This window comes from Gobius niger, assembly GCF_951799975.1.
Source record: "Gobius niger genome assembly, chromosome: 21".
In the NCBI taxonomy this organism is placed as follows: Eukaryota; Metazoa; Chordata; class Actinopteri; order Gobiiformes; family Gobiidae; genus Gobius; species Gobius niger.
In genome coordinates this window covers 28,457,994-28,481,454 of record NC_136872.1, presented here as the reverse complement: position 1 = coordinate 28,481,454, position 23,461 = coordinate 28,457,994, and the positions used below count along the sequence as shown (strand labels likewise).

Genomic DNA, 23,461 nt, shown 5'->3' with positions numbered 1-23,461 from the left:
AGCGTGATGGAAAGTAAAGCTCTGAGTCTCTACAGGGTCAGACACACTTACAGACTGTTCTAACTGTAGGTCCTGGAGCAGCTCAGAGACCAGCGTGATGGAAAGTAAAGCCCTGAGTCTCTACAGGGTCAGACACACTTACAGACTGTTCTAACTGTAGGTCCTGGAGCAGCTCAGAGACCAGCGTGATGGAAAGTAAAGCTCTGAGTCTCTACAGGGTCAGACACACTTACAGACTGTTCTAACTGTAGGTCCTGGAGCAGCTCAGAGACCAGCGTGATGGAAAGTAAAGACTCTGAGTCTCTACAGGGTCAGACACACTTACAGACTGTTCTAACTGTAGGTCCTGGAGCAGCTCAGTGACCAGCGTGATGGAAAGTAAAGACTCTGAGTCTCTACAGGGTCAGACACACTTACAGACTGTCCTAACTGTAGGTCCTGGAGCAGCTCAGAGACCAGCGTGATGGAAAGTAAAGCTCTGAGTCTCTACAGGGTCAGACACACTTACAGACTGTTCTAACTGTAGGTCCTGGAGCAGCTCAGAGACCAGCGTGATGGAAAGTAAAGACTCTGAGTCTCTACAGGGTCAGACACACTTACAGACTGTTCTAACTGTAGGTCCTGGAGCAGCTCAGAGACCAGCGTGATGGAAAGTAAAGCTCTGAGTCTCTACAGGGTCAGACACACTTACAGACTGTTCTAACTGTAGGTCCTGGAGCAGCTCAGAGACCAGCGTGATGGAAAGTAAAGCTCTGAGCCTCTACAGGGTCAGACACACTTACAGACTGTTCTAACTGTAGGTCCTGGAGCAGCTCAGAGACCAGCGTGATGGAAAGTAAAGCTCTGAGTCTCTACAGGGTCAGACACACTTACAGACTGTTCTAACTGTAGGTCCTGGAGCAGCTCAGAGACCAGCGTGATGGAAAGTAAAGCTCTGAGTCTCTACAGGGTCAGACACACTTACAGACTGTTCTAACTGTAGGTCCTGGAGCAGCTCAGAGACCAGCGTGATGGAAAGTAAAGACTCTGAGTCTCTAGAGGGTCAGACACACTTACAGACTGTTCTAACTGTAGGTCCTGGAGCAGCTCAGAGACCAGCGTGATGGAAAGTAAAGACTCTGAGTCTCTACAGGGTCAGACACACTTACAGACTGTTCTAACTGTAGGTCCTGGAGCAGCTCAGAGACCAGCGTGATGGAAAGTAAAGCTCTGAGTCTCTACAGGGTCAGACACACTTACAGACTGTTCTAACTGTAGGTCCTGGAGCAGCTCAGAGACCAGCGTGATGGAAAGTAAAGCTCTGAGTCTCTACAGGGTCAGACACACTTACAGACTGTTCTAACTATAGGTCCTGGAGCAGCTCAGAGACCAGCGTGATGGAAAGTAAAGCCCTGAGTCTCTACAGGGTCAGACACACTTACAGACTGTTCTAACTGTAGGTCCTGGAGCAGCTCAGAGACCAGCGTGATGGAAAGTAAAGCTCTGAGTCTCTACAGGGTCAGACACACTTACAGACTGTTCTAACTGTAGGTCCTGGAGCAGCTCAGAGACCAGCGTGATGGAAAGTAAAGCCCTGAGTCTCTACAGGGTCAGACACACTTACAGACTGTTCTAACTGTAGGTCCTGGAGCAGCTCAGAGACCAGCGTGATGGAAAGTAAAGCTCTGAGCCTCTACAGGGTCAGACACACTTACAGACTGTTCTAACTGTAGGTCCTGGAGCAGCTCAGAGACCAGCGTGATGGAAAGTAAAGACTCTGAGCCTCTACAGGGTCAGACACACTTACAGACTGTTCTAACTGTAGGTCCTGGAGCAGCTCAGAGACCAGCGTGATGGAAAGTAAAGCTCTGAGTCTCTACAGGGTCAGACACACTTACAGACTGTTCTAACTGTAGGTCCTGGAGCAGCTCAGAGACCAGCGTGATGGAAAGTAAAGACTCTGAGTCTCTACAGGGTCAGACACACTTACAGACTGTTCTAACTGTAGGTCCTGGAGCAGCTCAGAGACCAGCGTGATGGAAAGTAAAGACTCTGAGTCTCTACAGGGTCAGACACACTTACAGACTGTTCTAACTGTAGGTCCTGGAGCAGCTCAGAGACCAGCGTGATGGAAAGTAAAGCCCTGAGCCTCTACAGGGTCAGACACACTTACAGACTGTTCTAACTGTAGGTCCTGGAGCAGCTCAGAGACCAGCGTGATGGAAAGTAAAGCCCTGAGTCTCTACAGGGTCAGACACACTTACAGACTGTTCTAACTGTAGGTCCTGGAGCAGCTCAGAGACCAGCGTGATGGAAAGTAAAGCTCTGAGTCTCTACAGGGTCAGACACACTTACAGACTGTTCTAACTGTAGGTCCTGGAGCAGCTCAGAGACCAGCGTGATGGAAAGTAAAGCTCTGAGCCTCTACAGGGTCAGACACACTTACAGACTGTTCTAACTGTAGGTCCTGGAGCAGCTCAGAGACCAGCGTGATGGAAAGTAAAGCCCTGAGTCTCTACAGGGTCAGACACACTTACAGACTGTTCTAACTGTAGGTCCTGGAGCAGCTCAGAGACCAGCGTGATGGAAAGTAAAGACTCTGAGTCTCTAGAGGGTCAGACACACTTACAGACTGTTCTAACTGTAGGTCCTGGAGCAGCTCAGAGACCAGCGTGATGGAAAGTAAAGCTCTGAGTCTCTACAGGGTCAGACACACTTACAGACTGTTCTAACTGTAGGTCCTGGAGCAGCTCAGAGACCAGCGTGATGGAAAGTAAAGCTCTGAGTCTCTACAGGGTCAGACACACTTACAGACTGTTCTAACTGTAGGTCCTGGAGCAGCTCAGAGACCAGCGTGATGGAAAGTAAAGCTCTGAGCCTCTACAGGGTCAGACACACTTACAGACTGTTCTAACTGTAGGTCCTGGAGCAGCTCAGAGACCAGCGTGATGGAAAGTAAAGACTCTGAGTCTCTACAGGGTCAGACACACTTACAGACTGTTCTAACTGTAGGTCCTGGAGCAGCTCAGAGACCAGCGTGATGGAAAGTAAAGACTCTGAGTCTCTACAGGGTCAGACACACTTACAGACTGTTCTAACTGTAGGTCCTGGAGCAGCTCAGAGACCAGCGTGATGGAAAGTAAAGACTCTGAGCCTCTACAGGGTCAGACACACTTACAGACTGTTCTAACTGTAGGTCCTGGAGCAGCTCAGAGACCAGCGTGATGGAAAGTAAAGACTCTGAGTCTCTACAGGGTCAGACACACTTACAGACTGTTCTAACTGTAGGTCCTGGAGCAGCTCAGAGACCAGCGTGATGGAAAGTAAAGACTCTGAGTCTCTAGAGGGTCAGACACACTTACAGACTGTTCTAACTGTAGGTCCTGGAGCAGCTCAGAGACCAGCGTGATGGAAAGTAAAGACTCTGAGTCTCTACAGGGTCAGACACACTTACAGACTGTTCTAACTGTAGGTCCTGGAGCAGCTCAGAGACCAGCGTGATGGAAAGTAAAGACTCTGAATCTCTACAGGGTCAGACACACTTACAGACTGTTCTAACTGTAGGTCCTGGAGCAGCTCAGAGACCAGCGTGATGGAAAGTAAAGCTCTGAGTCTCTACAGGGTCAGACACACTTACAGACTGTTCTAACTGTAGGTCCTGGAGCAGCTCAGAGACCAGCGTGATGGAAAGTAAAGCTCTGAGTCTCTACAGGGTCAGACACACTTACAGACTGTTCTAACTGTAGGTCCTGGAGCAGCTCAGAGACCAGCGTGATGGAAAGTAAAGCTCTGAGTCTCTACAGGGTCAGACACACTTACAGACTGTTCTAACTGTAGGTCCTGGAGCAGCTCAGAGACCAGCGTGATGGAAAGTAAAGCTCTGAGCCTCTACAGGGTCAGACACACTTACAGACTGTTCTAACTGTAGGTCCTGGAGCAGCTCAGAGACCAGCGTGATGGAAAGTAAAGCCCTGAGTCTCTACAGGGTCAAATATCTACAGTTATTTCACTTAAACACCTCTCACCCTGGTTTCTCTTTAAACCAGGAGTGCCCAAAGTGGGGTCCTCCAGAGAGTGACCTACTTTTGCGCTGCGTGTGGTTAATACTAACTCTCCTCCATTCATTCTCAAAGGTAAATATGGATGCAGTACAATTTTTCGCCACCAGCGTCAAATTGGGGGCGCTGTTTCACTCCTTTCACAAAGTTAAGGAAACACTGGTGTTTATCAATCACAGAGCTTTGTAGCATCAACTTTCACAGTTTAACAACTTTTATTGCAAAGGTCGTTGACGTCGACAACAGAACATGATAAAAAGTGACTTATAAAAGAACTGATGCTGAACTGACACTGACAAAAAGAGTGAATGGATGAGGTAAAGTTACTGTAGGTGCAGGTGTTGCTGTTTGTTTTTTTGCACTAAATTGCTTCAATGGCTGATTTTGTTCGACTAATATTAGGCTTTTGCCGTAGTTTCCATCTGTTTTAATATAGCATGTTATTTGCATAGATAGAATCAAATGCAAACGTGGGCTATCGAAAAATAAAAAGTAAATAAAATAAAGTGACTTTATAATGTGCAGTTATGTGTGTTTTTCGTGCCTGACGTCGCCGTGTTTGGCCCGAGACTCACAGGCACTTTTTCATTTTGGCCTCGGAGATTAAAAGTTTGAGCCCCCCTGGCCTGAACACAGGCTGCGACCCTGTGACGACGCTGAAGGTAAAAGGACGAGCGCAGCTGTCGCTCCTCGCTCTGTTAAAGTGACTCTTCATCAGACGGACGGACGTGTTAAAGTGACTCTTCATCAGACGGACGGACGTGTTAAAGCCACTCTTCATCAGACGGACGTGTTAAAGCCACTCTTCATCAGACGGACGGACGTGTTAAAGCCACTCTTCATCAGACGGACGGACGTGTTAAAGCCACTCTTCATCAGACGGACGGACGTGTTAAAGTGACTCTTCATCAGACGGACGGACGTGTTAAAGCCACTCTTCATCAGACGGACGGACGTGTCTGCTGAGATAAGCTGTTCTGTCCTCCTGCTTTAGATCCAGGCATGTGATTCTGCTTCATCATCAGGCTTCGTCGCCCGTGTTTGTCTTTTCATGCTTTTCTTGGCCGGGTTTTGTTTTTTATGTCTCGTTTTTGTCACTGTTCTGTTACAAGCACATAATATGTACAGTTTTCATGTCAAACTGAGGCATTTCTAAGCCAGTAAACGTAAGGTAAGGTAGTTTAAATGACAGTAGGTCAGGTTGGGCAGGTATTTAAGGTAATATGCATCTTAGGTTATTAATGTATTATTGTATGTCTTTAATATTGTGTCTCATCTTGGGCCCCGTGTATGAGACTGTCCCGTTTATGAATGTGCATCATCGTTGAATTAAGCCCAAAGCGCTTTCATTCATTCACCAGTGCACAAACACTGGGGGGCCAAAGACACGCCCACAGGGAGCACCTGCAGGAGCTGGGATTCGAACCCCTGACCCATGGGTTCAGAGACTTTCACATCCCTCAGCGTCCGCTCTCTCTGAACTCTAATCTGTCTGTTCAAAAGCACCACCTCATGACATCATCAGGGGAACAGACTGTCCCTCGGCTTTAATCCACAGTTAATCAGTCACAGCTGGACACGAACCTCTGACCTCTGATCCGGGATCAGCAGAGTTTAATTAAAGCGGAGTCGAGAAGAACAGCCGTGATCACTTTAACCACTTTAATCATCATATACCACGCAATGTACCTTTAACCCTCTACACACTATACCACATGATGTACCTTTAACCTTCTACACACTATACCACACCATGTACCTTTAACCTTCTACACACTATACCACACGATGTACCTTTAACCTCCTACACACTATACCACACGATGTACCTTTAACCTCCTACACACTATACCACACGATGTACCTTTAACCTTCTACACACTATACCACACGATGTACCTTTAACCTTCTACACACTATACCACACCATGTACCTTTAACCTTCTACACACTATACCACACCATGTACCTTTAACCTTCTACACACTATACCACACCATGTACCTTTAACCTTCTACACACTATACCACACCATGTACCTTTAACCCTCTACACACTATACCACACCATGTACCTTTAACCTTCTACACACTATACCACACCATGTACCTTTAACCTTCTACACACTATACCACACCATGTACCTTTAACCTTCTACACACTATACCACACGATGTACCTTTAACCTTCTACACACTATACCACACCATGTACCTTTAACCTCCTACACACTATACCACACCATGTACCTTTAACCTTCTACACACTATACCACACGTGTACCTTTAACCTTCTACACACTATACCACACCATGTACCTTTAACCCTCTACACACTATACCACATGATGTACCTTTAACCTTCTACACACTATACCACACGTGTACCTTTAACCTTCTACACACTATACCACACCATGTACCTTTAACCCTCTACACACTATACCACACGTGTACCTTTAACCTTCTACACACTATACCACACCATGTACCTTTAACCCTCTACACACTATACCACACGATGTACCTTTAACCTTCTACACACTATACCACACCATGTACCTTTAACCCTCTACACACTATACCACATGATGTACCTTTAACCTTCTACACACTATACCACACCATGTACCTTTAACCCTCTACACACTATACCACATGATGTACCTTTAACCTTCTACACACTATACCACACGATGTACCTTTAACCTTCTACACACTATACCACACGTGTACCTTTAACCTTCTACACACTATACCACACCATGTACCTTTAACCTTCTACACACTATACCACACCATGTACCTTTAACCTTCTACACACTATACCACACCATGTACCTTTAACCTTCTACACACTATACCACACCATGTACCTTTAACCTTCTACACACTATACCACACCATGTACCTTTAACCCTCTACACACTATACCACACGATGTACCTTTAACCTTCTACACACTATACCACACGATGTACCTTTAACCTTCTACACACTATACCACATGATGTACCTTTAACCTTCTACACACTATACCACACCATGTACCTTTAACCTTCTACACACTATACCACATGATGTACCTTTAACCTTCTACACACTATACCACACCATGTACCTTTAACCTTCTACACACTATACCACACCATGTACCTTTAACCTTCTACACACTATACCACACCATGTACCTTTAACCTTCTACACACTATACCACACCATGTACCTTTAACCTTCTGCACACTATACCACACGATGTACCTTTAACCTTCTACACACTATACCACACGATGTACCTTTAACCTCCTACACACTATACCACACGATGTACCTTTAAACTTCTACACACTATACCACACCATGTACCTTTAACCTTCTGCACACTATACCACACGATGTACCTTTAACCTTCTACACACTATACCACACCATGTACCTTTAACCTTCTACACACTATACCACACCATGTACCTTTAACCCTCTACACACTATACCACACGATGTACCTTTAACCTTCTACACACTATACCACACGATGTACCTTTAACCCTCTACACACTATACCACACCATGTACCTTTAACCTTCTACACACTATACCACACCATGTACCTTTAACCTTCTACACACTATACCACACCATGTACCTTTAACCTTCTACACACTATACCACACCATGTACCTTTAACCTTCTACACACTATACCACACGATGTACCTTTAACCTTCTACACACTATACCACACGATGTACCTTTAACCTTCTACACACTATACCACACGATGTACCTTTAACCCTCTACACACTATACCACACGATGTACCTTTAACCCTCTACACACTATACCACACGATGTACCTTTAACCTCCTACACACTATACCACACGATGTACCTTTAACCTTCTACACACTATACCACACGATGTACCTTTAACCTTCTACACACTATACCACATGATGTACCTTTAACCTTCTACACACTATACCACACGATGTACCTTTAACCTTCTACACACTATACCACACGATGTACCTTTAACCTTCTACACACTATACCACACCATGTACCTTTAACCCTCTACACACTATACCACACGATGTACCTTTAACCTTCTACACACTATACCACACGATGTACCTTTAACCCTCTACACACTATACCACACGATGTACCTTTAACCCTCTACACACTATACCACACCATGTACCTTTAACCTTCTACACACTATACCACACGATGTACCTTTAACCCTCTACACACTATACCACATGATGTACCTTTAACCCTCTACACACTATACCACATGATGTACCTTTAACCCTCTACACACTATACCACATGATGTACCTTTAACCTTCTACACACTATACCACACGATGTACCTTTAACCCTCTACACACTATACCACATGATGTACCTTTAACCTTCTACACACTATACCACACGATGTACCTTTAACCCTCTACACACTATACCACATGATGTACCTTTAACCTTCTACACACTATACCACATGATGTACCTTTAACCTTCTACACACTATACCACACGATGTACCTTTAACCTTCTACACACTATACCACACGATGTACCTTTAACCTCCTACACACTATACCACACGATGTACCTTTAACCTTCTACACACTATACCACACGATGTACCTTTAACCTCCTACACACTATACCACACGATGTACCTTTAACCTTCTACACACTATACCACACGATGTACCTTTAACCTCCTACACACTATACCACACGATGTACCTTTAACCCTCTACACACTATACCACACGATGTACCTTTAACCTTCTACACACTATACCACACGATGTACCTTTAACCCTCTACACACTATACCACACGATGTACCTTTAACCTTCTACACACTATACCACACGATGTACCTTTAACCCTCTACACACTATACCACACGATGTACCTTTAACCTTCTACACACTATACCACACGATGTACCTTTAACCTCCTACACACTATACCACACGATGTACCTTTAACCTTCTACACACTATACCACACGATGTACCTTTAACCTCCTACACACTATACCACACGATGTACCTTTAACCCTCTACACACTATACCACACGATGTACCTTTAACCTTCTACACACTATACCACACCATGTACCTTTAACCTTCTACACACTATACCACACGATGTACCTTTAACCCTCTACACACTATACCACACGATGTACCTTTAACCTTCTACACACTATACCACACGATGTACCTTTAACCCTCTACACACTATACCACACCATGTACCTTTAACCCTCTACACACTATACCACACGATGTACCTTTAACCTTCTACACACTATACCACACCATGTACCTTTAACCTTCTACACACTATACCACACCATGTACCTTTAACCCTCTACACACTATACCACACGATGTACCTTTAACCTTCTACACACTATACCACATGATGTACCTTTAACCTTCTACACACTATACCACATGATGTACCTTTAACCTTCTACACACTATACCACACAATGTACCTTTAACCTTCTACACACTATACCACATGATGTACCTTTAACCCTCTACACACTATACCACACGATGTACCTTTAACCTTCTACACACTATACCACATGATGTACCTTTAACCTTCTACACACTATACCACATGATGTACCTTTAACCCTCTACACACTATACCACACGATGTACCTTTAACCTTCTACACACTATACCACACGATGTACCTTTAACCCTCTGCACACTATACCACACGATGTACCTTTAACCTTCTACACACTATACCACACCATGTACCTTTAACCTTCTACACACTATACCACACGATGTACCTTTAACCTTCTACACACTATACCACATGATGTACCTTTAACCTTCTACACACTATACCACACGATGTACCTTTAACCTTCTACACACTATACCACACGATGTACCTTTAACCCTCTGCACACTATACCACACGATGTACCTTTAACCTTCTACACACTATACCACACGATGTACCTTTAACCTTCTACACACTATACCACACGATGTACCTTTAACCTTCTACACACTATACCACATGATGTACCTTTAACCTTCTACACACTATACCACACGATGTACCTTTAACCTTCTACACACTATACCACACGATGTACCTTTAACCCTCTGCACACTATACCACACGATGTACCTTTAACCCTCTACACACTATACCACACCATGTACCTTTAACCTTCCTCTACAAACCTCCAAAAGAGTCAGAGACCAGGAGGAAAATCATACAAACATTTATTTCTAATATTTTCCTCATTTCCCCCATTTGTTTTTCCATTTTCCCCCAGGAGGAGCCACAAAGCTGCTTCCACATTGCCGTTGATGAGCCTGACGTTGGAAATGCCAGTCTCAACTTTAGAACCAGAAACACAAGGACAATGTGCAGGATGGAGGAGGACGCTCTGGACCTGCCCTTAAGTCAGGGGGGCCCAGAGTGGGGCCCGCTGGTTGTCCCGCCAGAGAGTGCCCTACTTCTGCGCCGCATATAATTAATACTAACTCTCTCCCATTCATTCTCATAAATATGGATGCAGTACACCTTTTGCCCACCATCGTCAAATTGGGGGCGCTGTTTCACTCCTTGTGATCTCTTGTTTATCACAGAGCTTTGTAGCATCAACTTTCACAGTTTTCAAACTTTTATTGCAGAGGTTGTTACGTCAACAAAGGTTCATGTAAAAAATGGACTTATAAAAGAACTGATGCTGAACTGACACTTTCACAAAAATCTAAAATCTTTCTCTGAGTGAATGAATGAGGTAAAGTGACTGAAGGAGCTGCAGATACAGGTGCTGTTGTTGTTTACATTTCGCACTATGTTCCTACAATACTTGATTTTGTTCGACTGAAACTAGGCTTTTGCCACAGTTAACATTTGTTTTAATGACACGTTATTTCCATAGAATCAAATGCAAATGTGGGCGACCGAAAAATAAAAGAAAGTCAATATTATTCATTGTTCTATGTGTTTCACGCCATGAGGAGCCTCCATGAGGAGTCTCCATGAGGAGCCTCCATGAGGAGCCTCCATGAGGAGCCTCCATGAGGAGCCTCCATGAGGAGCCTCCAAGAGGAGCCTCCAAGAGGAGCCTCCAAGAGGAGCCTCCATGAGGAGCCTCCAAGAGGAGCCTCCATGAGGAGCCTCCATGAGGAGTCTCCATGAGGAGCCTCCATGAGGAGCCTCCAAGAGGAGCCTCCATGAGGAGCCTCCATGAGGAGTCTCCATGAGGAGCCTCCATGAGGAGCCTCCATGAGGAGCCTCCAAGAGGAGCCTCCAAGAGGAGCCTCCAAGAGGAGCCTCCATGAGGAGCCTCCATGAGGAGCCTCCATGAGGAGCCTCCATGAGGAGTCTCCATGAGGAGCCTCCATGAGGAGCCTCCATGAGGAGCCTCCATGAGGAGCCTCCATGAGGAGCCTCCATGAGGAGCCGTCATGACCTCCCGGAAGGACGGTTCATGCTAAAGCTGAGAGAAGAGCAACACCGCATGACTGTTCTCCGCTGAGCGTCACTGCCTGGTCCAGACTCGGTCTCTACTGGAGGACTGGTCTCTACTGGAGGACTGTTCTCCGCTGAGCGTCACTGCCTGGTCCAGACTCGGTCTCTACTGGAGGACTGGTCTCTACTGGAGGACTGTTCTCCGCTGAGCGTCACTGCCTGGTCCAGACTCGGTCTCTGCTGGAGAACTGGTCTCTGCTGGAGGACTGGTCTCTACTGGAGGACTGGTCTCTACTGGAGGACTGGTCTCTGCTGGAGGACTGGTCTCTACTGGAGGACTGGTCTCTGCTGGAGAACTGGTCTCTGCTGGAGGACTGGTCTCTACTGGAGGACTGGTCTCTGCTGGAGGACTGGTCTCTACTGGAGGACTGGTCTCTGCTGGAGGACTGGTCTCTGCTGGAGGACTGGTCTCTACTGGAGGACTGGTCTCTACTGGAGGACTGGTCTCTGCTGGAGGACTGGTCTCTACTGGAGGACTGGTCTCTACTGGAGGACTGGTCTCTACTGGAGGACTGGTCTCTACTGGAGGACTGTTCTCCGCTGAGCGTCACTGCCTGGTCCAGACTCGGTCTCTGCTGGAGGACTGGTCTCTGCTGGAGGACTGGTCTCTGCTGGAGGACTGGTCTCTACTGGAGGACTGGTCTCTGCTGGAGGACTGGTCTCTGCTGGAGGACTGGTCTCTGCTGGAGGACTGGTCTCTACTGGAGAAACTAAACAGCTCCAGACTGTGATGAGCTGTAACTAAAGAGACGCAGAAGCTCGAGAGCAACAAGTCAGTATTTATTATGACTGTTCAGGCTCTTTCCTGATGAACTGATGAAACTCTTTCATCTAGTTAGTAAGAGGACCAAACATGTGCAGGTTTAGTCTGAGTTTAGTCTCATTAAGGCTGTAGTTTCAGAAACACGGCTGTGACACTGACGGGAAACGAGGACAGAGTCGGAGCCGCTGGAGAAAGCGCTCGTTTAGTCGTCGTTTACAAACGTGTCCGGTTTCAGCTCCGTCTGAGCCGTCAATTATTCAGAGCCATAAAGTCTTCAATAATAAATGAACCAACGAGCCTCAGTACAGAGGGCGACTCACAGACTGAGCCTCTGGACTGTTCCATAACTGTCACGGGGTCACCGGGTCACAGGGTCACGGGGTCATGGGGTCACAGGGTCACAGGGTCACGCTGTCAGTTCAGCCTCATGCTCCTTCCGAAACAATCAGATTGCTAAGAGCTCTTACGCCAAACAGGATGTGCGTCAGCGTCCGCCATGGCAAGTTGCTTCCGACTTGGTAAGTCAGTTAGGAAGTAGTTAGGCAAAGGAGCCTTGATGCTAACTATCATAGCCACTTTAGCATAGGGACCTCTGGTGCTAACTATCATAGCCACTTTAGCATAGGGACCTCTGATGCTAACTATCATAGCCACTTTAACATAGTGACCTCGGATGCTAACTATCATAGCCACTTTAGCATAGGGACCTCTGATGCTAACTATCATAGCCACTTTAGCATAGGGACCTCTGATGCTAACTATCATAGCCACTTTAGCATAGGGACCTCTGGTGCTAACTATCATAGCCACTTTAGCATAGGGACCTCTGATGCTAACTATCATAGCCACTTTAGCATAGGGACCTCTGATGCTAACTATCATAGCCACATTAGCATAGGGACCTCTGGTGCTAACTATTATAGCCACTTTAGCATAGGGACCTCTGATGCTAACTATCATAGCCACATTAGCATAGGGACCTCTGATGCTAACTATCATAGCCACTTTAGCATAGTGACCTCTGGTGCTAACTATCATAGCCACTTTAGCATAGGGACCTCTGATGCTAACTATCATAGCCACTTTAGTATAGGGACCTCTGGTGCTAACTATCATAGCCACTTTAGCATAGCGACCTCTGATGCTAACTATCATAGCCACTTTAGCATAGGGACCTCTGATGCTAACTATCATAGCCACTTTAGCATAGGGACCTCTGGTGCTAACTATCATAGCCACTTTAGCATAGGGACCTCTGATGCTAACTATCATAGCCACTTTAGCATAGGGACCTCTGATGCTAACTATCATAGCCACTTTAGCATAGGGACCTCTGGTGCTAACTATCATGGCCACTTTAGCATAGGGACCTCTGATGCTAACTATCATAGCCACTTTAGCATAGGGACCTCTGATGCTAACTATCATAGCCACTTTAACATAGGGACCTCTGGTGCTAACTATCATAGCCACTTTAGCATAGGGACCTCTGATGCTAACTATCATAGCCACTTTAGCATAGTGACCTCTGATGCTAACTGTCATAGCCACTTTAGCATAGGGACCTCTGATGCTAACTATCATAGCCACTTTAGCATAGGGACCTCTGGTGCTAACTATCATAGCCACTTTAGCATAGGGACCTCTGGTGCTAACTATCATAGCCACTTTAGCATAGGGACCTCTGATGCTAACTGTCATAGCCACTTTAGCATAGGGACCTCTGATGCTAACTATCATAGCCACTTTAGCATAGGGACCTCTGGTGCTAACTATCATAGCCACTTTAGCATAGGGACCTCTGATGCTAACTATCATAGCCACTTTAGCATAGGGACCTCTGATGCTAACTATCATAGCCACTTTAGCATAGGGACCTCTGATGCTAACTATCATAGCCACTTTAGCATAGGGACCTCTGGTGCTAACTATCATAGCCACTTTAGCATAGTGACCTCTGGTGCTCACTATCATAGCCACTTTAGCATAGGGACCTCTGGTGCTAACTAACCGGTGATTAGGAGCTATGTGCCGTCCCATAAGCCACTGCGCCAATAACTTTAAAGAAGAAGAAAAGCAGCTGTTGGTGATGTCACTTCCCTTTCCCCTGTTTAAGGACGGATTGTGCAAATGCAGCTGAAGCTCTAGTTCCCGAACGGCACAGATCTAACAGTCATGAAAGGTTAAGGAGTTAGTTGCTCGTGTTAGAGCTTACAGGCGACAATTTGATGATTTCGGATTGAGCCTCAGACTCTCGATCGTCCGTCTCACCTGTACATCATGTTGCTGTGGCGACCGACCGCCTCGTTCATGTGGGCGTGTCCCAGGGGGGCGACCCTGGGCGGCTCCGCCTCCCGGGCGCGGCCCTGGTGGGCGGCGGTGGCGGCTCGTCGCTCCTTCAGCTCGCTGCTCGAGGCCCCGCCTCCGGGCCCGCCCCCGACGTTACACGCGATGGACACCTGCATCACGCGTCGCTACGGCAACCGCATCCAGCAACTACAGCGCCACCTACAGGGTTAGTGACGATTATACTAATTATACTACCATAATTATACTACCACTACAACGACTACAGCGCCACCTACAGGGTTAGTGACGATTATACTAATTATACTACCATAATTATACTACCACTACAACGACTACAGCGCCACCTACAGGGTTAGTGACGATTATACTAATTATACTACCACTACAACGACTACAGCGCCACCTACAGGGTTAGTGATGATTATACTACCACTACTACGACTACAGCGCCACCTACAGGGTTAGTGACGATTATACTAATTATACTACCATAATTATACTACCACTACTACGACTACAGCGCCACCTACAGGGTTAGTGACGATTATACTAATTATACAACCATAATTATACTACCACTACTACGACTACAGCGCCACCTACAGGCCTGAGTTGCAGAGGTGTCGTCTGGACTGGGAAGGCTCTGGACAAGGCAGCTCTGTCACAGGTCTGAGCTCTACAGTCTGAGCTCTACAGTCTCTACAGTCTGAGCTCTACAGCTCTACAGTCTGAGCTCTACAGTCTGAGCTCTACAGTCTGAGCTCTACAGACTCTACAGTCTGAGCTCTACAGACTCTACAGTCTGAGCTCTACAGTCTGAGCTCTACAGACTCTACAGTCTGAGCTCTACAGTCTGAGCTCTACAGTCTCTACAGTCTGAGCTCTACAGTCTCTACAGTCTGAGCTCTACAGTCTGAGCTCTACAGTCTGAGCTCTACAGTCTCTACAGTCTGAGCTCTACAGTCTGAGCTCTACAGTCTGAGCTCTACAGACTGAGCTCTACAGTCTGAGCTCTACAGTCTGAGCTCTACAGTCTGAGCTCTACAGACTGAGCTCTACAGTCTGAGCTCTACAGTCTGAGCTCTACAGTCTGAGCTCTACAGTCTGAGCTCTACAGTCTGAGCTCTACAGTCTGAGCTCTACAGTCTGAGCTCTACAGTCTCTACAGTCTGAGCTCTACAGTCTGAGCTCTACAGGCTCTACAGTCTCTACAGTCTGAGCTCTACAGTCTGAGCTCTACAGTCTGAGCTCTACAGTCTGAGCTCTACAGACTGAGCTCTACAGTCTGAGCTCTACAGTCTGAGCTCTACAGTCTGAGCTCTACAGTCTGAGCTCTACAGTCTGAGCTCTACAGTCTGAGCTCTACAGTCTCTACAGTCTGAGCTCTACAGTCTGAGCTCTACAGGCTCTACAGTCTCTACAGACTGAGCTCTACAGTCTGAGCTCTACAGTCTGAGCTCTACAGTCTGAGCTCTACAGTCTGAGCTCTACAGTCTGAGCTCTACAGTCTGAGCTCTACAGTCTCTACATACTGAGCTCTACATACTGAGCTCTACAGGCTCTACATACTGAGCTCTACAGTCTGAGCTCTACAGTCTGAGCTCTACAGTCTCTACATACTGAGCTCTACAGTCTGAGCTCTACAGGCTCTACATACTGAGCTCTACAGTCTGAGCTCTACAGTCTGAGCTCTACAGGCTCTACATACTGAGCTCTACAGACTCTACAGTCTGAGCTCTACAGTCTGAGCTCTACAGTCTGAGCTCTACATACTGAGCTCTACAGTCTGAGCTCTACAGTCTCTACAGTCTGAGCTCTACAGACTGAGCTCTACAGGCTCTACAGTCTGAGCTCTACATACTGAGCTCTACAGTCTGAGCTCTACAGTCTGAGCTCTACAGTCTGAGCTCTACAGTCTGAGCTCTACAGGCTCTACATACTGAGCTCTACAGACTCTACAGTCTGAGCTCTACAGGCTCTACAGTCTGAGCTCTACAGTCTGAGCTCTACAGTCTGAGCTCTACAGTCTGAGCTCTACAGGCTCTACAGTCTGAGCTCTACATACTGAGCTCTACAGTCTGAGCTCTACAGTCTGAGCTCTACAGTCTGAGCTCTACAGTCTGAGCTCTACAGGCTCTACATACTGAGCTCTACAGACTCTACAGTCTGAGCTCTACAGACTGAGCTCTACAGACTCTACAGTCTGAGCTCTACAGACTGAGCTCTACAGTCTCTACAGTCTGAGCTCTACAGTCTCTACAGTCTGAGCTCTACAGTCTGAGCTCTACAGTCTCTACAGTCTGAGCTCTACAGTCTCTACAGTCTGAGCTCTACAGTCTGAGCTCTACAGACTCTACAGTCTGAGCTCTACAGTCTGAGCTCTACAGGCTCTACATACTGAGCTCTACAGACTGAGCTCTACAGTCTGAGCTCTACAGGCTCTACATACTGAGCTCTACATACTGAGCTCTACAGGCTCTACATACTGAGCTCTACAGACTGAGCTCTACAGGCTCTACAGGCTGAGCTCTACATACTGAGCTCTACATACTGAGCTCTACATACTGAGCTCTACATACTGAGCTCTACAGACTCTACAGTCTGAGCTCTACAGTCTCTACATACTGAGCTCTACAGACTGAGCTCTACAGTCTGAGCTCTACAGTCTGAGCTCTACAGACTCTACAGTCTGAGCTCTACAGTCTCTACATACTGAGCTCTACAGACTCTACAGTCTGAGCTCTACAGACTCTACAGTCTGAGCTCTACAGTCTGAGCTCTACAGTCTGAGCTCTACAGACTCTACAGTCTGAGCTCTACAGTCTGAGCTCTACAGACTCTACATACTGAGCTCTACATACTGAGCTCTACAGTCTGAGCTCTACAGTCTCTACAGTCTGAGCTCTACAGTCTGAGCTCTACAGGCTCTACATACTGAGCTCTACATACTGAGCTCTACAGTCTGAGCTCTACAGACTCTACAGTCTGAGCTCTACAGTCTGAGCTCTACAGGCTCTACATACTGAGCTCTACATACTGAGCTCTACAGACTCTACAGTCTGAGCTCTACAGTCTGAGCTCTACAGTCTGAGCTCTACAGTCTCTACAGTCTGAGCTCTACAGTCTGAGCTCTACAGGCTCTACATACTGAGCTCTACAGACTCTACAGTCTGAGCTCTACAGTCTGAGCTCTACAGACTGAGCTCTACAGTCTGAGCTCTACAGTCTGAGCTCTAAAGTCTGAGCTCTACAGTCTGAGCTCTACAGTCTGAGCTCTACAGTCTGAGCTCTACAGTCTGAGCTCTACAGTCTGAGCTCTACAGTCTGAGCTCTACAGACTGAGCTCTACAGTCTGAGCTCTACAGTCTGAGCTCTACAGGCTCTACATACTGAGCTCTACATACTGAGCTCTACAGACTCTACAGTCTGAGCTCTACAGACTGAGCTCTACAGTCTGAGCTCTACAGTCTGAGCTCTACAGTCTCTACAGTCTGAGCTCTACAGTCTCTACAGTCTGAGCTCTACAGTCTGAGCTCTACAGTCTGAGCTCTACAGACTCTACAGTCTGAGCTCTACAGTCTGAGCTCTACAGGCTCTACATACTGAGCTCTACATACTGAGCTCTACATACTGAGCTCTACAGACTCTACAGTCTGAGCTCTACAGTCTGAGCTCTACAGTCTGAGCTCTACAGTCTCTACATACTGAGCTCTACAGACTGAGCTCTACAGTCTGAGCTCTACAGACTCTACAGTCTGAGCTCTACAGTCTGAGCTCTACAGTCTCTACAGTCTGAGCTCTACAGGCTCTACATACTGAGCTCTACATACTGAGCTCTACATACTGAGCTCTACAGTCTGAGCTCTACAGTCTGAGCTCTACAGTCTGAGCTCTACAGTCTCTACATACTGAGCTCTACAGACTGAGCTCTACAGTCTGAGCTCTACAGACTCTACAGTCTGAGCTCTACAGTCTGAGCTCTACAGGCTCTACAGTCTGAGCTCTACAGTCTGAGCTCTACATACTGAGCTCTACATACTGAGCTCTACAGTCTGAGCTCTACAGACTCTACATACTGAGCTCTACATACTGAGCTCTACATACTGAGCTCTACAGTCTGAGCTCTACAGACTCTACAGTCTGAGCTCTACATACTGAGCTCTACATACTGAGCTCTACAGACTCTACAGTCTGAGCTCTACAGTCTGAGCTCTACAGTCTGAGCTCTACAGTCTGAGCTCTACAGGCTCTACATACTGAGCTCTACAGACTCTACAGTCTGAGCTCTACAGTCTGAGCTCTACAGTCTGAGCTCTACAGTCTGAGCTCTACAGTCTCTACAGTCTGAGCTCTACATACTGAGCTCTACAGTCTGAGCTCTACAGTCTCTACAGTCTGAGCTCTACAGTCTGAGCTCTACAGTCTGAGCTCTACAGTCTCTACAGTCTGAGCTCTACAGTCTGAGCTCTACAGTCTCTACAGTCTGAGCTCTACAGTCTGAGCTCTACAGTCTGAGCTCTACAGGCTCTACATACTGAGCTCTACAGTCTGAGCTCTACAGTCTGAGCTCTACAGACTGAGCTCTACAGACTGAGCTCTACAGTCTGAGCTCTACAGTCTCTACAGTCTGAGCTCTACAGACTGAGCTCTACAGTCTGAGCTCTACAGTCTGAGCTCTACAGACTGAGCTCTACAGACTGAGCTCTACAGTCTGAGCTCTACAGTCTCTACAGTCTGAGCTCTACAGACTGAGCTCTACAGACTGAGCTCTACAGACTGAGCTCTACAGACTGAGCTCTACAGTCTGAGCTCTACAGTCTCTACATACTGAGCTCTACAGTCTGAGCTCTACAGTCTCTACAGTCTGAGCTCTACAGTCTGAGCTCTACAGTCTGAGCTCTACAGTCTCTACAGTCTGAGCTCTACAGTCTGAGCTCTACAGTCTCTACAGTCTGAGCTCTACAGTCTGAGCTCTACAGTCTGAGCTCTACAGTCTGAGCTCTACAGTCTCTACAGTCTGAGCTCTACAGTCTGAGCTCTACAGTCTGAGCTCTACAGTCTCTACAGTCTGAGCTCTACAGTCTGAGCTCTACAGTCTCTACAGTCTGAGCTCTACAGTCTGAGCTCTACAGGCTCTACATACTGAGCTCTACATACTGAGCTCTACATACTGAGCTCTACAGGCTGAGCTCTACAGGCTGAGCTCTACAGGCTGAGCTCTACAGGCTGAGCTCTACAGGCTGAGCTCTACAGTCTGAGCTCTACAGTCTGAGCTCTACAGTCTCTACAGTCTGAGCTCTACAGTCTGAGCTCTACAGTCTCTACAGTCTGAGCTCTACAGTCTGAGCTCTACAGGCTCTACATACTGAGCTCTACATACTGAGCTCTACATACTGAGCTCTACAGGCTGAGCTCTACAGGCTGAGCTCTACAGGCTGAGCTCTACAGTCTGAGCTCTACAGTCTGAGCTCTACAGTCTCTACAGTCTGAGCTCTACAGTCTGAGCTCTACAGGCTCTACATACTGAGCTCTACATACTGAGCTCTACATACTGAGCTCTACATACTGAGCTCTACAGTCTGAGCTCTACAGTCTGAGCTCTACAGGCTGAGCTCTACAGTCTGAGCTCTACAGTCTGAGCTCTACAGTCTGAGCTCTACAGTCTGAGCTCACAGACCTCCAGGCCTGGACTGAGCTGTGTTTATTTTGACATATTTTATTTGATTCTTTTGACTAAAATGTAATTTAATGTTAGTCCAGTTTCAGTCGACTGAAAGTAAAGCCGGGTTTGTGACGTTTTGTTGCTGAAAAGTAAGTTTGTTTTCACCTCCTCAGGGCGAGTTAGAAACAGATATTGTTCAATTGTTTTCACCTAATTCTTATTGAGGGACAGAAGATGGAAAGACCACTGTAGATGAGCGGGTTTTAGGGGTTTTCCACTGTTCTACTGTTCCACTGTTCCACTGTTCTACTGTTCTACTGTTCTACTGTTCTACTGTTCTACTGTTCTACTGTTCTACTGTTCTACTGTTCTACTGTTCTACTGTTCCACTGTTCCACTGTTCCACTGTTCCCACTGTTCCCACTGTTCCCACTGTTCCCACTGTTCCTCCACTGTTCCTCCACTGTTCCTCCACTGTTCCTCCACTGTTCCTCCACTGTTCCTCCACTGTTCCTCCACTGTTCCTCCACTGTTCCTCCACTGTTCCTCCACTGTTCCTCCACTGTTCCTCCACTGTTCCTCCACTGTTCCTCCACTGTTCCTCCACTGTTCCTCCACTGTTCCTCCACTGTTCCTCCACTGTTTCTCCACTGTTTCTCCACTGTTTCTCCACTGTTCCTCCACTGTTCCTCCACTGTTCCTCCACTGTTTCACTGTTTCACTGTTCCACTGTTCCACTGTTCCACTGTTCCACTGTTCCACTGTTCAGAGCTGTACATGGCCGAGAAACGTGCAGATAAACAGTTTGCTAGAACAACTTGGACGTGCAGGAGTGATTGTGAGAGCTAGAAATGAGTTTGGGCCAAATGAACAAATGTCAAAGTTTGTGTGGGAAAAATCAGGAACCCCAGATTTCAGAGGAATGTAGTGACTTTGCATTGATAATATTGATTCTAATCATGTTTAATGTTGTTCCTCTGCTTCATGTTTCTGCTCCACATGAACAAAGCTCAGAGCTGATCCTTTAAACATGATCTGAGGCTCTTTCAGACGCTCAATACAAGTTTGTCTCTCCTTTTCATTTTTATTTAGTCTGATTTTAGTCGACTCAAACATCACTTTGACTAAAATTAAGATTAAGTATTTCAGTGGATGAAATGAACCCTGGTCTGGAGCTGCAGCTCTGGTGGAGCCGGTGATGTAACGATGCTGTGGAGATGCTGTCAGAGCAGATCAGGCTGACGAGAGTCCAGCGAGTCCAGCTCCTCCAGCGAGTCCAGCTCCTCCAGCAGCACAAAGTCTCTAACATGAACCACGAGACCCAGTCCAGACGACACCTCTGAAAAACCTTCATTACGCTTTCCTACATCATTGAAACTATTCCTGAGAAAGTCTGGAGGAAACGAGGACTGAGAACTAACAAAGTCCATTAGAACTGACTACTACTACTACTACTACTACTACTACTACTACTACTACTACTACTACTACTACTACTACTACTACTACTACTACTACTACTACTACTACTACTACTACTACTACTACTACTACTACTACTACTACTACTACCACTACTACTACTACTACTACCACTACTACTACTACTACTACCACTACTAATGAACAGAGACACAAACACTGACTACTACTACTACTACTACTACTACTACTACTACTACTACTACTACCACTACTAATGAACAGAGACACAAACACTGACTACGACTACGACTACTACTACTACTACTACTACTACTACTACTACTACTACTACTACTACTACTACTACTAATGAACAGAGACACAAACACTGACTACTACTACTACTACTACTACTACTACTACTACTACTACTACTACTACTACTACTACTACTACTACTACTACTACTACTACTACCACTACCACTACTACTACTACTACTACCACTACTAATGAACAGAGACACAAACACTGACTACTACTACTACTACTACTACTACTACTACTACTACTACTACTACTACTACCACTACTAATGAACAGAGACACAAACACTGACTACTACTACTACTACTACTACTACTACTACTACTACTACTACTACTACTACTACTACTACTACTACTACTACTACTACTACTACTACTACTACTACTACTACTACTACTACTACTACTACTACTACCACTACTAATGAACAGAGACACAAACACTGACTACTACTACTACTACTACTACTACTACTACTACTACTACTACTACTACTACTACTACCACTACTAATGAACAGAGACACAAACACTGACTACTACTACTACTACTACTACTACTACTACTACTACTACTACTACTACTACTACTACTACTACTACTACTACTACTACTACTACTACTACTACTACTACTACTACTACTACTACTACTACTACAGAGCAGGTCTTACCCCCAAACAGCCGAGAGCCGCGACCGTCACATCCTGTAATCCAGCGACGACTGAGAGTCCGAGACACTGGAGAGCAGGCGGGGGGGGGGGGGGATGAGGGGGGGGGACGGGCGAGGGGGGGGGGAGTGACGAGGGGGGGGGAGCCGCTCTGTCTCTCTCCCTCAGACCCGACTCTCTCTGACGTGTCCGATTACACACTCAGATTCACGGCTCTTTCTCTGGGATCGATTCATCACAAAGAGCCGTTCACGGAGACACAGGAGGATCTTTTGAGTGACATTTCAGGCCTTGGTTTTAAAGCCACTGTGTGTAAGTGTGAAAGACTCGACACGTTCATGAAGAGCAGCTCTGATCAGATCTGACACACACACTCACTCCCTGTGCCACAGCGCCCTCTGCAGGCCCACAGCTCTTACTGCAGCCTCCGGCTCCAGACCATCCTCTCGTTCACATCGGTCTCAAAGGTCCAGGGAGGTTTAGACTTTGACATGATCTTCTCTCCCTGGTCATGATCTGTGAGGAGCAGCTCCAAACCCAAACATCATCTGAGCCACAGACGCTGAACTTTACGCTGAACAAAGACAGTGTGAACCTTTTACAGAGCTTTCCTGGTCCGAACCTGGAGGTCACATTTACAGCTGAGCATCGTTAAACTGTACTCTATCAGGGGAGCCCAAACTTTGTGCCTCTGAGGCCAAAAAG

General features: G+C 46.5%; 1 protein-coding gene across 3 annotated transcripts in view; it reads right to left on the bottom strand.

Moving 5' to 3' along the window:
• LOC306980425 (voltage-gated potassium channel subunit beta-3-like) overlaps nt 1–23,461 on the bottom strand; it is a 70,369-nt gene that overhangs the window by 39,267 nt on the left and 7,641 nt on the right. Inside the window, exon 1 of one of the 3 annotated variants that reach the window (XM_079579794.1) lies at nt 22,760–22,802. The exons of 1 other annotated variant lie outside the window; for it this stretch is intronic. Coding sequence is in view for 1 of the 2 variants with exons in the window: in XM_079579792.1 (XP_079435918.1) it covers nt 14,631–14,824 (194 nt within the window). In the remaining variant the exon portion in view is untranslated. Of the gene's footprint in view, nt 1–14,630; nt 14,849–22,759; nt 22,803–23,461 lie in introns of those variants that run through there. One more of the 3 variants, XM_079579792.1, reaches the window with a different exon arrangement.